The 18,738-nt window shown below is 40.1% G+C and overlaps 1 protein-coding gene across 5 annotated transcripts in view; it reads right to left on the reverse strand.

The window, feature by feature from the left end:
• SUPT5H (SPT5 homolog, DSIF elongation factor subunit) overlaps positions 1-16,644 on the reverse strand; it is a 32,392-nt gene extending 15,748 nt beyond the window's left edge. For 2 of the 5 annotated variants that reach the window (XM_063431205.1, XM_063431202.1), the window contains exons 1-5: positions 16,555-16,644; positions 15,004-15,103; positions 14,744-14,912; positions 11,125-11,205; positions 39-108 (exon numbers count right to left, since the gene is read on the reverse strand). In XM_063431205.1, the coding sequence (XP_063287275.1) occupies positions 39-108; positions 11,125-11,205; positions 14,744-14,912; positions 15,004-15,075 (392 nt within the window). In that variant the 5' untranslated portion in view covers positions 15,076-15,103; positions 16,555-16,644. Of the gene's footprint in view, positions 1-38; positions 109-2,474; positions 2,490-11,124; positions 11,206-14,743; positions 14,913-15,003; positions 15,104-16,554 lie in introns of all 5 variants that reach the window. The other 3 variants (XM_063431204.1, XM_063431201.1, XM_063431206.1) reach the window with 3 other exon arrangements.
• Positions 16,645-18,738: the final 2,094 nt, after the last annotated feature.

Below are 18,738 nucleotides of genomic sequence, written 5' to 3' on the forward strand. Positions count from 1 at the left end.
ATTCTCCAGATGGATCATTGTAAATGTGGGCTTCCTACCTCCACAAATTCTGTAGTCGCCGGGCCCCCGAGCGGTCCTCATCCAGGACCACATTGTCAATGTTAGAAGCTGCAAGAGGAAACACAGTGAGTGAGGGGAGTTGCCGCTAAGACATTTTGCTGACTCTGCTCCAAAAAGTGCCCCCCTTACAGAGAACCGTTGCTACAAAGTGAATAAGTATAACCTTCCTTATTTTAATGTAGGAAAGCTGTGTACATTACAAGTTAAGTTTTGTAAAGTTTTGCTATTTTGATTTGTTTTTTGCTGCTTTTTTTTTTTAAACAGCTTCTAGCACACATAAATCTTCATTCTGCACGGGCTTGCTGCTGTGAACTTCCTGTGTCCTCTGAGCAGGGAGGCTGGCTGCCGATTCCTTTATCCTCCGAGCAGGAAGGCAGGCTGCCGATTCCTTTATCCTCCGAGCAGGAAGGCAGGCTGCCAATTCCTGTATACTCCAAGCAGGGAGGCTGGCTGCCGATTCCTGTATCCTCCAAACAGGAAGGCTGATTGCCGTCAACTTCCTTTATCCTCCAAGCAGAGAGTCTGGCTTGCCCGTGAACGTCCTTTATCCTTCAAGCAGAGAGGCCGGCTTGCCCGTGAACATCCTTTATCCTCCAAGCAGAGAGGCCGGCTTGCCCGTGAACGTCCTTTTATCCTCCAAGCAGAGAGTCTGGCTTGCCCGTGAACTTCCTTTATCCTCCAAGCAGAGAGGCCTGCTTGCCCGTGAACTTCCTTTATCCTCCAAGCAGAGAGGCCGGCTTGCCCGTGAACTTCCTTTATCCTCCAAGCAGAGAGGCCGGCTTGCCCGTGAACTTCCTGCATCCTCCGAGCAGGGACGCTGGCTGCCGATTCCTGTATCCTCCGAGCAGGGAGTCTGGCTGCCATCAACTTCCTGTATACTCCGAGCAGGGAGGCTGGCTTCTGTGAACCTCACATGGTTACAGATTACATGCAGCAGTTTTGTTATCTGGTTCTTTTCCAAAAAAAATTGAAAAACTTGACATGGGTACATTAACTTAGGCTCTAACAACGTATATTTCACCTCTATATTTTTCTAGCAATGTATTGGTAAATAAATCTAAAAAATATGATCTCTCACCCGTCAATAAACTACTGGCATAGAGAGCTACATCAGCAATGGTGAGAAATTATCGACTGATGGTTCTCAATCACCTATTCTGTAATTATTCCTCTTGCAAACACACCATCCACTTTGCCAGAGGAGTATAGGAACAGAGTAAGACAAGTCGCTCGGTTCAGACGCTGGTACATAGGCAATGAACACACCACGGTGGCCTTATGGGGAGGAACGCCCTGCTGTGGGAAGCATTGCTAAGTAGGGCTAACAGAGTAAGATAAGTTGCTCAGTTCAGACGCTGGTAAATAGGCAATGAACCCACCACGTTGGCCTGATGGGGAGGAACGCCCTGCTGTGGGAAGCATTGCTAAGTTGGGCTAACAGAAGACGAGGAGTCGCTCAGTTCAGACGCTGGTACATAGGCAACGAACCCACCACGTTGGCCTTATGGGGAGGTATGCCCTGCTGTGGGAAGCATTGCTAAGTAGGGCTAACAGAGTAAGATAAGTCGCTCAGTTCAGACGCTGGTAAATAGGCAATGAACACATCACGTTGGCATGATGGGGAGGTATGCCCTGCTGTGGGAATCATTGCTAAGTAGGGCTAACAGAGTATGAGGAGTCGCTCAGTTCAGACGCTGGTACATAGGCAATGAACACATCACGTTGGCCTGATGGGGAGGAACGCCCTGCTGTGGGAATCATTGCTAAGTAGGGCTAACAGAGTAAGATAAGTCGCTCAGTTCAGACGCTGGTAAATAGGCAATGAACACATCACGTTGGCATGATGGGGAGGTATGCCCTGCTGTGGGAATCATTGCTAAGTAGGGCTAACAGAGTATGAGGAGTCGCTCAGTTCAGACGCTGGTACATAGGCAATGAACACACCATGTTGGCATTATGGGGAGGTGTGCCCTGCTGTGGGAAGCATGGCTAAGTAGGGCTAACAGAGTAAGATAAGTGCAGAACAAATTAAGAAAACGATAGGTGGGTGGTTATACTGCTGTAACACCCACAAACTTGGGGTCCTGGCGACCGTAACTCACTTGTAAGGAAATAAGTATTTAATATCTTCTATAGCAATAAAACAGATTATCTTTATTAAGATCACTTAAAACGAACATGTCATGGTAAGTTCACTATGAATATACAAACTAGTACACTATTAAATATAAGCTCAAATTGCTGTATTGTAAATATATCTAACTGGGGAAAGTGTCTGCAGATTCCATTAAAGGGGAACAAGGCAACAGGGAAAGTTTAATTTGATATACTATAAATAAAACACAAGCCACGTCACTTTAAGTGAAGCTATGATCAGACACCGAAGTTTTAATGAAGACCATGTGATCACTTACCTTCAATTTCTTCAGCTGTGAAGAGTGATGGAGCCAAGACAGAATGGAGCAAAACATAGCAGCAAAATCAACGACCAGGGAGATGAGGGACCGGAAACGGGAGAAATTATAACATGTGGTATAAGAAGCAGCAATGAGCTAACAAAGGGAGTGTGTGCAGCTGATAGTGAGCAAGCAAGAGCCAGGTAAAGGAAGGGCACTGGGAAATAAGGGAGGAAAGGTGCATTTATAAAAGTGATCATATATGGAATGTAGAGGAGAAAGCATATTGATGAAGAATAAAAAAACGGATCAGAGAGGGTGGCAGAAGGATGAGCAAAAAAAAAAAAAAAAACAAGGAAAAAAACCTACAAGCTAAATAACAGCAATGAAGGAAAGAACAGAGAGGGGGTGGCAGAGCAGGGTTCACATGTGTCTGGAGTAAAACTAGCTCGGATACACTCAGACATGCACTCAATATACACTGTCTGTGAGTGCACATCAGCACGTTACCCAACACCACACACAAGCTAGAACAGAGAGAGCTTTATTACCAGAAACTGAAAGCGTGCATGCAAGGAATTAAGAAATGAAATGCTAAGTTAGTATACATTTTATTGGAAAATCAGCACGACCCTTTATTCCATCAAAGAACATACTTTTCAAAAACAGCAAAACATATTGAAAGTGAAAAGCAGGCGGATTGCAAATATACATACACTGGGTAATTAGGGAAAGTGCAAATATACACCCAGTCTGTAAGATACAGGAGAGAGATATAAACCCAGACAGTAAGAGACAGGATAGAGATATAAACCCAGCGAGCAAGAGACAGGATAGAGATATAAACCCAGCGAGCAAGATACAGGATAGAGATATAAACCCAGCGAGCAAGATACAGGATAGAGATATAAACCCAGAGAGCAAGATACAGGATAGAGATATAAACCCAGAGAGCAAGATACAGGATAGAGATATAAACCCAGAGAGCAAGATACAGGATAGAGATATAAACCCAGAGAGCAAGGGACAGGATAGATATATAAACCCAGAGAGCAAGGGACAGGATAGAGATATAAACCCAGAGAGCAAGGGACAGGATAGAGATATAAACCCAGAGAGCAAGGGACAGGATAGAGATATAAACCCAGCTAGCAAGATACAGGATAGAGATATAAACCCAGAGAGCAAGATACAGGATAGAGATATAAACCCAGAGAGCAAGGGACAGGATAGATATATAAACCCAGAGAGCAAGGGACAGGATAGATATATAAACCCAGAGAGCAAGGGACAGGATAGAGATATAAACCCAGAGAGCAAGGGACAAGATAGAGATATAAACCCAGAGAGTAAGGGACAGCATAGAGATATAAACCCAGACAGCAAGGGACAGCATAGAGATATAAACCCAGACAGCAAGGGACAGGATAGAGATATAAACCCAGACAGCAAGGGACAGCATAGAGATATAAACCCAGACAGCAAGGGACGGGATAGAGATATAAACCCAGACAGCAAGGGACAGGATAGAGATATAAACCCAGACAGTAAGGGACAGCATAGAGATATAAACCCAGACAGCAAGATACAGAATAGAGATATAAACCCAGACAGCAAGATACAGAATAGAGATATAAACCCAGACAGCAAGATACAGAATAGAGATATAAACCCAGACAGCAAGATACAGAATAGAGATATAAACCCAGACAGCAAGATACAGAATAGAGATATAAACCAATACAGCAAGGGACAGGGTAGAGATATAAACCCAGACAGCAAGGGACAGGGTAGAGATATAAACCCAGACAGCAAGGGACAGGGTAGAGATATAAACCCAGACAGCAAGGTACAGGATAGAGATATAAACCCAGACAGCAAGGGACAGGGTAGAGATATAAACCCAGACAGCAAGGGACAGCATAGATATATAAACCCAGACAGCAAGGGGAGGGATAGAGATATAAACCCAGACAGCAAGGGGAGGGATAGAGATATAAACCCAGACAGCAAGGGGCGGGATAGAGATATAAACCCAGACAGCAGGGGGCGGGATAGAGATATAAACCCAGACAGCAGGGGGCGGGATAGAGATATAAACCCAGACAGCAAGGGGCGGGATAGAGATATAAACCCAGACAGCAGGGGGCGGGATAGAGATATAAACCCAGACAGCAAGGGGCGGGAAAGAGATATAAACCCAGACAGCAAGGGGCGGGAAAGAGATATAAACCCAGACAGCAAGGGGCGGGATAGAGATATAAACCCAGACAGCAAGGGGCGGGATAGAGATATAAACCCAGACAGCAAGGTACAGGATAGAGATATAAACCCAGACAGCAAGGTACAGGATAGAGATATAAACCCAGACAGCAAGGTACAGGATAGAGATATAAACCCAGACAGCAAGGTACAGGATAGAGATATAAACCCAGACAGCAAGGGACAGCATAGAGATATAAACCCAGACAGCAAGGGGCGGGATAGAGATATAAACCCAGACAGCAAGGGGCGGGATATAGATATAAACCCAGACAGCAAGGGGCGGGATATAGATATAAACCCAGACAGCAAGGGGCGGGATAGAGATATAAACCCAGACAGCAAGATACAGGATAGAGATATAAACCCAGACAGTAAGGCACAGGATAGAGTTATAAACCCAGATAATAAGGCACAGGATAGAGATATAAACCTATACAGTAAGGCACAGGATAGAGATACAAACCCAGACAGTAAGTGACAGGATAGAGATATAAACCCAGACAGTAAAGGACAGGATAGAGATATAAACCCAGACAGTAAGGCACAGGATAGAGATATAAACCTATACAGTAAGGCACAGGATAGAGCTATAAACCCAGACAGTAAGGGACAGGATAGAGGCATAAACCCAGACAGTAAGGGACAGGATAGAGATTTAAACCCAGACAGTAAGGGGAGGGATAGAGATATAAACCCAGACAGCAAGGGGAGGGATAGAGATATAAACCCAGACAGCAAGGGGCGGGATAGAGATATAAACCCAGACAGCAGGGGGCGGGATAGAGATATAAACCCAGACAGCAGGGGGCGGGATAGAGATATAAACCCAGACAGCAAGGGGCGGGATAGAGATATAAACCCAGAGAGCAAGATACAGGATAGAGATATAAACCCAGAGAGCAAGGGACAGGATAGATATATAAACCCAGAGAGCAAGGGACAGGATAGAGATATAAACCCAGAGAGCAAGGGACAGGATAGAGATATAAACCCAGAGAGCAAGGGACAGGATAGAGATATAAACCCAGCTAGCAAGATACAGGATAGAGATATAAACCCAGAGAGCAAGATACAGGATAGAGATATAAACCCAGAGAGCAAGGGACAGGATAGATATATAAACCCAGAGAGCAAGGGACAGGATAGATATATAAACCCAGAGAGCAAGGGACAGGATAGAGATATAAACCCAGAGAGCAAGGGACAAGATAGAGATATAAACCCAGAGAGTAAGGGACAGCATAGAGATATAAACCCAGACAGCAAGGGACAGCATAGAGATATAAACCCAGACAGCAAGGGACAGGATAGAGATATAAACCCAGACAGCAAGGGACAGCATAGAGATATAAACCCAGACAGCAAGGGACGGGATAGAGATATAAACCCAGACAGCAAGGGACAGGATAGAGATATAAACCCAGACAGTAAGGGACAGCATAGAGATATAAACCCAGACAGCAAGATACAGAATAGAGATATAAACCCAGACAGCAAGATACAGAATAGAGATATAAACCCAGACAGCAAGATACAGAATAGAGATATAAACCCAGACAGCAAGATACAGAATAGAGATATAAACCCAGACAGCAAGATACAGAATAGAGATATAAACCAATACAGCAAGGGACAGGGTAGAGATATAAACCCAGACAGCAAGGGACAGGGTAGAGATATAAACCCAGACAGCAAGGGACAGGGTAGAGATATAAACCCAGACAGCAAGGTACAGGATAGAGATATAAACCCAGACAGCAAGGTACAGGATAGAGATATAAACCCAGACAGCAAGGGACAGCATAGATATATAAACCCAGACAGCAAGGGGAGGGATAGAGATATAAACCCAGACAGCAAGGGGAGGGATAGAGATATAAACCCAGACAGCAAGGGGCGGGATAGAGATATAAACCCAGACAGCAGGGGGCGGGATAGAGATATAAACCCAGACAGCAGGGGGCAGGATAGAGATATAAACCCAGACAGCAAGGGGCGGGATAGAGATATAAACCCAGACAGCAGGGGGCGGGATAGAGATATAAACCCAGACAGCAAGGGGCGGGAAAGAGATATAAACCCAGACAGCAAGGGGCGGGAAAGAGATATAAACCCAGACAGCAAGGGGCGGGATAGAGATATAAACCCAGACAGCAAGGGGCGGGATAGAGATATAAACCCAGACAGCAAGGTACAGGATAGAGATATAAACCCAGACAGCAAGGTACAGGATAGAGATATAAACCCAGACAGCAAGGTACAGGATAGAGATATAAACCCAGACAGCAAGGGACAGCATAGAGATATAAACCCAGACAGCAAGGGGCGGGATAGAGATATAAACCCAGACAGCAAGGGGCGGGATATAGATATAAACCCAGACAGCAAGGGGCGGGATAGAGATATAAACCCAGACAGCAAGGGGCGGGATATAGATATAAACCCAGACAGCAAGGGGCGGGATAGAGATATAAACCCAGACAGCAAGATACAGGATAGAGATATAAACCCAGACAGTAAGGCACAGGATAGAGTTATAAACCCAGATAATAAGGCACAGGATAGAGATATAAACCTATACAGTAAGGCACAGGATAGAGATACAAACCCAGACAGTAAGTGACAGGATAGAGATATAAACCCAGACAGTAAAGGACAGGATAGAGATATAAACCCAGACAGTAAGGCACAGGATAGAGATATAAACCTATACAGTAAGGCACAGGATAGAGCTATAAACCCAGACAGTAAGGGACAGGATAGAGCTATAAACCCAGACAGTAAGGGACAGGATAGAGGCATAAACCCAGACAGTAAGGGACAGGATAGAGATTTAAACCCAGACAGTAAGGGGAGGGATAGAGATATAAACCCAGACAGCAAGGGGAGGGATAGAGATATAAACCCAGACAGCAAGGGGCGGGATAGAGATATAAACCCAGACAGCAAGGGGCGGGATAGAGATATAAACCCAGACAGCAGGGGGCGGGATAGAGATATAAACCCAGACAGCAAGGGGCGGGATAGAGATATAAACCCAGACAGCAAGGGGCGGGATAGAGATATAAACCCAGACAGCAAGGTACAGGATAGAGATATAAACCCAGACAGCAAGGTACAGGATAGAGATATAAACCCAGACAGCAAGGTACAGGATAGAGATATAAACCCAGACAGCAAGGGACAGCATAGAGATATAAACCCAGACAGCAAGGGGCGGGATAGAGATATAAACCCAGACAGCAAGGGGCGGGATAGAGATATAAACCCAGACAGCAAGGGGCGGGATAGAGATATAAACCCAGACAGCAAGTGGCGGGATATAGATATAAACCCAGACAGCAAGGGGCGGGATAGAGATATAAACCCAGACAGCAAGATACAGGATAGAGATATAAACCCAGACAGTAAGGCACAGGATAGAGTTATAAACCCAGATAATAAGGCACAGGATAGAGATATAAACCTATACAGTAAGGCACAGGATAGAGATACAAACCCAGACAGTAAGTGACAGGATAGAGATATAAACCCAGACAGTAAAGGACAGGATAGAGATATAAACCCAGACAGTAAGGCACAGGATAGAGATATAAACCTATACAGTAAGGCACAGGATAGAGCTATAAACCCAGACAGTAAGGGACAGGATAGAGCTATAAACCCAGACAGTAAGGGACAGGATAGAGGCATAAACCCAGACAGTAAGGGACAGGATAGAGATTTAAACCCAGACAGTAAGGCACAGGATAGAGATATAAACCTATACAGTAAGGCACAGGATAGAGATATAAACCCAGAAAGTAAGGCACAGGATAGAGATATAAACCCAGACAGTAAGGCACAGGATAGAGATATAAACCTATTCAGTAAGGCACAGGATAGAGATATAAACCCAGACAGTAAGGCACAGGATAGAGATATAAACCCAGACAGCAAGATACAGAATAGAGATATAAACCCGGACAGCAAGATACAGAATAGAGATATAAACCAATACAGCAAGGGACAAGATAGAGATATAAACCCAGAGAGTAAGGGCAGGATAGAGATATAAACCCAGACAGTAAGGCACAGGATAGAGATATAAACCTATACAGTAAGGCACAGGATAGAGATATAAACCTATACAGTAAGGCACAGGATAGAGCTATAAACCCAGACAGTAAGGGACAGGATAGAGCTATAAACCCAGACAGTAAGGGACAGGATAGAGAAATAACCCAGACAGTAAGGGACAGGATAGAGATATAAACCCAGACAGTAAGGGACAGCATAGAGATATAAACCCAGACAGTAAGGGACAGGATAGAGATATAAACCCAGACAGTAAGGGACAGGATAGAGATATAACCCCAGACAGTAAGGGACAGGATAGAGATATAACCCCAGACAGTAAGGGACAGGATAGAGATATAACCCCAGACAGTAAGGGACAGGATAGAGATATAACCCCAGACAGTAAGGGACAGGATAGAGATATAACCCCAGACAGTAAGGGACAGGATAGAGATATAACCCCAGACAGTAAGGGACAGGATAGAGATATAACCCCAGACAGTAAGGGACAGGATAGAGATATAACCCCAGACAGTAAGGGACAGGATAGAGATATAACCCCAGACAGTAAGGGACAGGATAGAGATATAACCCCAGACAGTAAGGGACAGGATAGAGATATAACCCCAGACAGTAAGGGACAGGATAGAGATATAACCCCAGACAGTAAGGGACAGGATAGAGATATAAACCCAGACAGTAAGGCACAGGATAGAGATATAAACCCAGACAGTAAGGCACAGGATAGAGATATAAACCTATACAGTAAGGCACAGGATAGAGATATAAACCCAGACAGTAAGGCACAGGATAGAGATATAAACCCAGACAGTAAGGCACAGGATAGAGATATAAACCTATTCAGTAAGGCACAGGATAGAGATATAACCCAGACAGTAAGGGCAGGATAGAGATATAAACCCAGACAGTAAGGGCAGGATAGAGATATAAACCCAGACAGTAAGAGACAGGATAGAGATATAAACCCAGAGAGCAAGATACAGGATAGAGATATAAACCCAGAGAGCAAGGGACAGGATAGATATATAAACCCAGAGAGCAAGGGACAGGATAGATATATAAACCCAGAGAGCAAGGGACAGGATAGATATATAAACCCAGAGAGCAAGGGACAGGATAGAGATATAAACCCAGAGAGCAAGGGACAAGATAGAGATATAAACCCAGAGAGTAAGGGACAGCATAGAGATATAAACCCAGACAGCAAGGGACAGGATAGAGGCATAAACCCAGACAGTAAGGGACAAGATAGAGATATAAACCCAGAGAGTAAGGACAGGATAGAGATATAAACCCAGACAGTAAGGCACAGGATAGAGATATAAACCTATACAGTAAGGCACAGGATAGAGATATAAACCTATACAGTAAGGCACAGGATAGAGATATAAACCTATACAGTAAGGCACAGGATAGAGATATAAACCTATACAGTAAGGCACAGGATAGAGCTATAAACCCAGACAGTAAGGGACAGGATAGAGCTATAAACCCAGACAGTAAGGGACAGGATAGAGATGTAAACCCAGACAGTAAGGGACAGCATAGAGATATAAACCCAGACAGTAAGGGACAGGCTAGAGATATAAACCCAGACAGTAAGGGACAGGCTAGAGATATAAACCCAGACAGTAAGGGACAGGCTAGAGATATAAACCCAGACAGTAAGGGACAGGCTAGAGATATAAACCCAGACAGTAAGGGACAGGCTAGAGATATAAACCCAGACAGTAAGGGACAGGATAGAGATATAAACCCAGACAGTAAGGGACAGGATAGAGATATAACCCCAGACAGTAAGGGACAGGATAGAGATATAACCCCAGACAGTAAGGGACAGGATAGAAATATAACCCCAGACAGTAAGGGACAGGATAGAGATATAACCCCAGACAGTAAGGGACAGGATAGAGAAATAACCCAGACAGTAAGGGACAAGATAGAGATATAAACCCAGACAGTAAGGCACAGGATAGAGATATAAACCTATACAGTAAGGCACAGGATAGCGATATAAACCCAGACAGTAAGGGACAGGATAGAGATATAAACCCAGACAGTAAGGGACAGGATAGAGATATAAACCCAGACAGTAAGGGACAGGATAGAGATATAAACCCAGACAGTAAGGCACAGGATAGAGATATAAACCTATACAGTAAGGCACAGGATAGAGATATAAACCCAGACAGTAAGGGACAGGATAGAGATATAAACCCAGACAGTAAGGCACAGGATAGAGATATAAACCCAGACAGTAAGGGACAGGATAGAGATATAAACCCCTACAGTAAAGCACAGGAAAGAGGTATATAGGCAATACATAAACAAAACATACCTTTCTCCAAAATATCTTCTGCGCCGTCCTCCCACTGATCTTCATCTTCATACTCATCATCAACATCTGAGCAAAAAGCAGAAACCAATTAGTTATGCAGGTCATGTTTAAACTCTATGTACGAGGTACTGAAGGTACTGTACAGAGATACAAACTGTATCTGCTGCAGATCATATCAAGAATAACTTGGAATATATATATATAGTAATCTAGTTCAGTAATCAAGTAAATGAACTTTCCTTAAAACCTACAGATCGCAAGTAATGCACAAGTAACATTTTTTGAAATTTGAATGAACCTGCTCCTATTTTCAGCCCCTTTGCTGCTGGCCCCTCTGTTTCATGCCAGAGCTAAACGAATTCTGAAATTTTTACGTGAGATCTGCAGTTATTGACATTTTTTTTTGTGATCTGCAGTTATACACACTGTTCAGTGAAAGTCACAAAGTGAAATTGATCAAGCAGATCATCTCACAAACAACTAATGGTCATTCACTAAACCCTGAATGTTTCCAAATCAATTCCGTACAAAAAATAAAAAAGGGAAAAAAAGATTGAAAATTAGCAGAAGTGATTTTTCTTTTAAAGGACCACTATAGTGCCAGAAAAACACACTCTTTTTCCTGGCACTATAGTGCCCTGAGGGTGCCCCCGCCCTCAGGGACCCCCTACGGCCGGGCTCTGGAGAGGGGAAGGTGTTAAACAGTTACCTTTCTCCAGCGCCGGGCGGGGAGCTTTCCTCCTCCTCTCCTCCTTCCTCGCGACGTCATCGGCTGAATGCGCATGCACGGCAGGAGCCGCGCACGCATTCAGCCGGTCGCATAGGAAAGCATTTACAATGCTTTCCTATGGACGCTGGCGTCTTCTCACTGTGATTTTCACAGTGAGAAGCACGCAAGCGCCTCTAGCGGCTGTCAATGAGACAGCCACTAGAGGCTTTGGAGGCTGGATTAATCCTCAGTATAAACATAGCAGTTTCTCTGAAACTGCTATGTTTATATAAAATAAAAAAAGGGTTAATCCTAGAGGGACAGGCACCCAGACCACTTCATTAAGCTAAAGTGGTCTGGGTGCCTAGATTGGTCCTTTAAGAGCCTCGTTTAAAAAAAAAAAAAAAAAAAAAAAAAAAGCTTTGACCCAACAGTGTTATGTCACCCGTCTAATGAGCCACACCTGATCAATTCAGGGTGTCACAGAAATAGGAAATATTACTTCTTGGTCTGCAGGTGAGCGATTGTGCACACTTGTGTTTAACCCCTTAAGGACTGGACTTTTTTTGCGATGTTGTACATTTGCGACCAGGCATCTTTTTACACTTTTGTGGTGTTTGTGTTTAGCTGTAATTTTCCGCTCTCTCATTTACTGTTCATATACAAATTATATATTGTTTTTTTCAGGACAAAAGGGGCTTTCTTTACATACCATTATTTATATAATCTCATGTAATTTAATTTTTAAAAAATGAAAAAATATGATGAAAAATTGAAAAAAATACATGTTTTTTGACTTTTATGTGAAAAATCTTTTATTCATCTACAAAAGCGAATGAAAAAAACTGCTAAATAGATTCAAAATTTTGTCCTGAGTTTAAAAATACCCAGTGTTTACATGCTTTTTGCTATTTTTTTGCATGTTATAGGGCTATAAGTACAAGTAGGATATTGCGGTTTCAAAACATATATTTTTAAAATTTATCAATAGTGACATTGTAACACTATTATCTGTCATAAATCGCTGAATAACACCCCACATGTACATATTTTTTTTAAAGTAGACAACCCAGGGTATTCAATATGGGGTATGTCCAGACTTTTTTAGTAGCCACTTCGTCGCAAACACTGGCCAAAGTTAGCGTTCATATTTGTTTGTGTGTGAAAAAAGTAAAAAACTAAATTGAACGCTAATTTTGGCCAGTGTTTGTGACCAAGTGGTTACTAAAAAAGACTGGTCATACCCCATTTGCAATACCTTGGGTTGTCTTCTTTCGCAAATGGTATGCCATCATGGGGGTAATTCTCATTCCTGGGCTACCATACGCTCTCAAAGGCAACGTAACCAACCTGGTCATTTTCAATGTAAAAATATTTGACCCATATATTTGACCCTGTAACTTTCAAAAACGCTATAAAACCTGTACATGGGGGGTACTGTTATACTCAGGAGACTTTGCTGAACACAAATATTAGTGTTTCAAAACTGGAAAATGTATCACAACAATTATATCATCAGTAAACGTGCTGTTTATGTGTGAAAAATGCAAAAAAAGTCACTTTCACTGACAATATCATCGCTGTGATATGTTTTACTGTTTTGAATCACTAATATTTGTGTTCAGCAAAGTCTCCCGAGTAAAACAGTACCCCCCATGTACAGGTTTTAGGGTGTCGTAGAACGTTACAGGGTAAAATACAGTGCTAGCAAATTAAATTCTCTAGACTTTTGGCCTGGGTTGGCAGGCAGGTCCCTTAAATTGCAATCAATAAAATAACTTAATTATGTAAAAATATTACATAAATACGCACGTAGAATTTAAATATATATGCATATGTATATATTTGAAGTCTACGTGTATATTTATATAATTATTTATGTCATTTTGTATATGGACATATGAATAGTTCGTATTCTTTTTATTTATTTATATATACATAGATATATATACAATTTCATTCTAAGTGTATTTTGATATAAATATATATATATTAATATCAAAATACAGTTAGAATAACATTTCGTATAGATATATAATTTTTTTTTAATTTTTATTATTATTTTTAATTTTTTTAATTTAATTTAAATTATTTATTATTCGTATTTTATAATAATATATATATACAATATATATATATAGTTATTATATATATTATATATATACGTGTGTAAATTAATTATAAGTGTATTTTTATATTAATATATGTACATATTAATATAAAAATACACTTAGCATGGCATTATATATATGATATATAGACATATATTATATAGGTATAATATATGTCTATATATCATATATATATATATACACATATATAATAATATTTTTTTTTTTATTACCTTTCACTTTAAATTTTTTTATGATTTTACAGTTGCAGGGAGACTGCCTGTCAGCACAGACAGTCCCCCTGCAGGCAGAGTCTAGGACACCTATTGTGACCATGTGGTCGCCCTGTTGGGCGATCACATGGCCCCAGGGGTCCTAATCCGCCATGGGGAGACTGTCTGGGCTGCAGGCAGTCTCCCCACAACGGGAGCAACGCCGATCGCCGCCGGGGGAACGACGGCGATCGGGTAAGTACATTTTAAATTTAGGACGGTTCAGGACCGTCGTCGGTCGGCAACGCAAAAATGCCGATGACGGTCCTGAACCGTCTTGCGTCCTTAAGGGGTTAAGAGCATATTTATGTTATGAGAGATTTATTTTTGCATATCACCAATAGACACGTTTTGAGTGCTGGCGGTATGCAAGGTGCATGGCTTTTCAATACATTAGGCCCACTTCTAGCAATAAAGGGCTATTACATTCTTAATCGCTGGTGACATTTGTTAATCACCAGTGCTCTTTGTAACAGACGTACAACAGGAGATTTAATGCTACGGTTTCTTACCGGCTTCATCGAGGATAAATCCTCCATGTCGCGGTTTCTTCCGAGGCCGATCATCATCCTCCTCCTCCTCCTCTTCATCATATTCATCCTCATCTTCCTCTTCAACCTCTTCTTCTTCATCTCCTTTCTCACTGCCAGCAGCACTAGCTCTCTCTTCCTCTGCTTCCTGCTGCAGTCAAATGAGAGAGGAAGATCTATTCATGTCCTGAAGTGGAACATTATAGAGATTTCCTATAGCAGAGATGCACGGTCTCTCTTACCTCTACTTCCTCAGCTTCGCTGCTCCTCTCACTATCCTCCTCGGAGAAATTGCTATCCTCGCTGTCTGACATGGTCACCTGTTTCTTGCACCAACGAGATCTGAAAGGAACAATAAACAAGGTAATTGCCATGAAAGGTTCTCTATATCTCTCACTTTCTCCTAGAGTGCATTCAGTCACGTTGTCTTTGATTACTTTCACATGAGTCTTTTTACATATCTATATGTCTCTCTCTATATCTATATATCAAGTTACCTGGAAATTAAGTATCTGTATGACAAGATAAAAAGATATTCTAAAATATGTTATGTTATTTACTTAATATCGCAGAATCTGTCGATATGACAATATACAATCATATTTTACTTGAGTTTCTCTCTCTATGATAACATTTTTAAAATGGCATTTATTACCGGTCTGATAATATATAATGACATATATTACCAGATATAGCAGTATTTCTCTTTTTGTTAATATATAATTATTTTTATAACCAGATATCTCTCTCAACGATCTTATATAATGATACATATCCCAAAATCAATCTCTCTATATAATGATATTTATTACCTGATATAATAATAATATCGCAGTATATAATATATAATGATATTTATTACCTGATATCGCAGTATATAATATATAATGATATTTATTACCTGATATCGCAATATATCGCAGTATATAATATATAATGATATTTATTACCTGATATCGCAATATATAATATATAATGATATTTATAACCTGATATCGCAATATATAATATATAATGATATTTATTACCTGATATCGCAATATATCGCAGTATATAATATATAATGATATTTATTACCTGATATAATAATAATATCGCAGTATATAATATACAATGATATTTATTACCTGATATAATAATAATATTGCAGTATATAATATATAATGATATTTATTACCTGATATCGCAATATATCGCAGTATATAATATATAATGATATTTATTATCGGATATCGCAATATATCGCAGTATATAATATAGAATGATATTTATTACCTGATATAATAATAATATCGCAGTATATAATATATAATGATATTTATTACCTGATATAATAATAATATCGCAGTATATAATATACAATGATATTTATTACCTGATATAATAATAATATCGCAGTATATAATAAATGATATTTATTACCTGATATCGCAATATATTGCAGTATATAATATATAATGATATTTATTATCTGATATCGCAATATATCGCAGTATATAATATAGAATGATATTTATTACCTGATATCGCAATATATAATATATAATGATATTTATTACCTGATATCGCAGTATATAATATATGATATTTATTACCTGATATAATAATAATATCGCAGTATATAATATACAATGATATTTATTACCTGATATAATAATAATATTGCAGTATATAATATATAATGATATTTATTACCTGATATCGCAATATATCGCAGTATATAATATAGAATGATATTTATTATCTGATATCGCAATATATCGCAGTATATAATATATAATGATATTTATTACCGGGTTTCGCAGTTTTGTTTCTTAATCCAGACTCTTCACGAGTAGTTTCTACTTCCGGTTGCAGTATATGACATAAGGTGACGGATTTCCGGTTCCTGTGTGCTGGCTATGCTCCCGCTGGTTCCGCTTCCGGTTGGCTGCTGGGTGAACGTTTTAACACTTCCTGTGCCATGCCTCACCGGAAGTGACGTGGGTAGGACAGGCTGACTGGTAGGAGAATGTGATAGAACGCTGGGTGATCAGTGGGGAGTCACGTGTCCCAGTGTTTCTGCTTTATCTGCTACTGTATCCAATGTGTGTTCTAATAACATTTATTATTATTATATAAGCAGTACATTATAGACTTATTAATTGTATGTTATAATATTACCCACTTATATCACTATGATCACTTTTATTGATATAAAGGCTATTATTATCATATAGTGAAGGATATAATCTGTATATTTATTATTATTATTATTATTATTATATAAGCAGTACATTATAGACGTATTCATTGTATGTGATAATATTACCCAGTTATATCACTATGATCACTTTTATTGATATAAAGGCTATTATTATCATATAGTGAAGGATATAATCTGTATATTTATAATTATTATTATTATATAACCAGTACATTATAGACTTCTTCATTGTATGTTATAATATTACCCACTTATATCACTTTGATCACTTTTATTGATATAAAGGCTATTATTATCATATAGTGAAGGATATAATCTGTATATTTATTATTATTATTATTATTATTATTATATCAGGTCATCCTTCATTTATAGTCAGCTAATCTGATAAGAAAATATACTTATATCTGACCGTTTTATTTATATCATTTAATAAATGTTTTATATGTAGTAATGTGTTTGCATTATTTAGGTATAAATGTATTAAAGGAAGATACGACGAGCCATAGTTATCTACGTAGAAATGGGTCTTCCCATACAGCAGTGGGAGTTGGAGCTGAGGCAGGTAAGACGTCAAACTGATCTAAAATGGTTAAAGTACTTACAATGGTGAGTGCCAATACTTCCACTGGGTAAAAGTGTATTTTAGCTTATTTTATTAGGTACCGTTTCGTTCACATGTATTATAGCGATTTTTTATTTTGTATTTTTTTTTTGCATTGCTGTTATAGCGCGCACCCATTGCAGAGCACCCTCATTGGTGTAGCCAGCACCCTCACTGGCCCAGACAGCACCCATTGCAGAGTACCCTCACCCCATTGTAGAGCATGCTCACTGGTACAGACAGCACCTAGTGCAGGGCACCCTGATGGTCACAGACATCACCCAGTGCAAGGTATTCCTGTGCACAGACATTGCAGGGGCACCCTCATTGGCACAGATATTACTTGGTGCAGGACAGCACTCAATGAATGAAGGGTATTCCTTGGCAGAGCAGAATTCATTACAGGCACCCTGATGGGCACACAGAGCACCCAATACAAGGTATTTCTTTAAACACACAACACTCCATGTACTATGCACACACAGCACCCACGGAGGTCCGGAGCTCTTACCCATTATCCCAGACACAATATTTTACCAGACACAATGTTTTTACTTTAATAATGACTGTTAATAATAAAATCGATATTTGCTTTTAGTAAAATTGAAAAATAATTTACAGAGGAAGAGGTTCTATTTCAGCTGTCTAAAGTACCGTAAATACAAATAGGTCAATGGGACCTGATGGAATACACCCAAAGTTATCAAAAGAGTTTAGTGGTGTACTAGCAAAACCATTAACAGATTTATTTAACCAGTCATTGTTAACAGGAGTAGTCCCACAAGATTGGAAGTTGGCCAATGTTGTGCCCATTCACAAGAAAGGTAATAGGGAGGAGTCGGGCAACTATAGGCCAGTAAGCCTTACTTCAGTAGTGGGGAAAGAAATGGAAACCATGTTAAAGGATAGGATTGTTGAACATCTAAAAACACATGGATTTCAAGATCAGAGACAACATGGGTTTACTTCAGGGAGATCATGCCAAACTAATCTTACTGATTTTTTTGATTGGGTAACTAAAATTATAGATCAGGGTGATGCAGTAGACACTGCTTACCTAGATTTCATTAAGGCTTTTGTCACTGTTGCACATAAAAGGCTTATCAATAAACTGCAATCTTTAAGTTTGGATTCCAATATTGTTGAATGGATAAGGCAGTGGCTGAG

Source organism: Pelobates fuscus, chromosome 9, assembly GCF_036172605.1.
Source record: "Pelobates fuscus isolate aPelFus1 chromosome 9, aPelFus1.pri, whole genome shotgun sequence".
Classification (NCBI taxonomy): domain Eukaryota; kingdom Metazoa; phylum Chordata; class Amphibia; order Anura; family Pelobatidae; genus Pelobates; species Pelobates fuscus.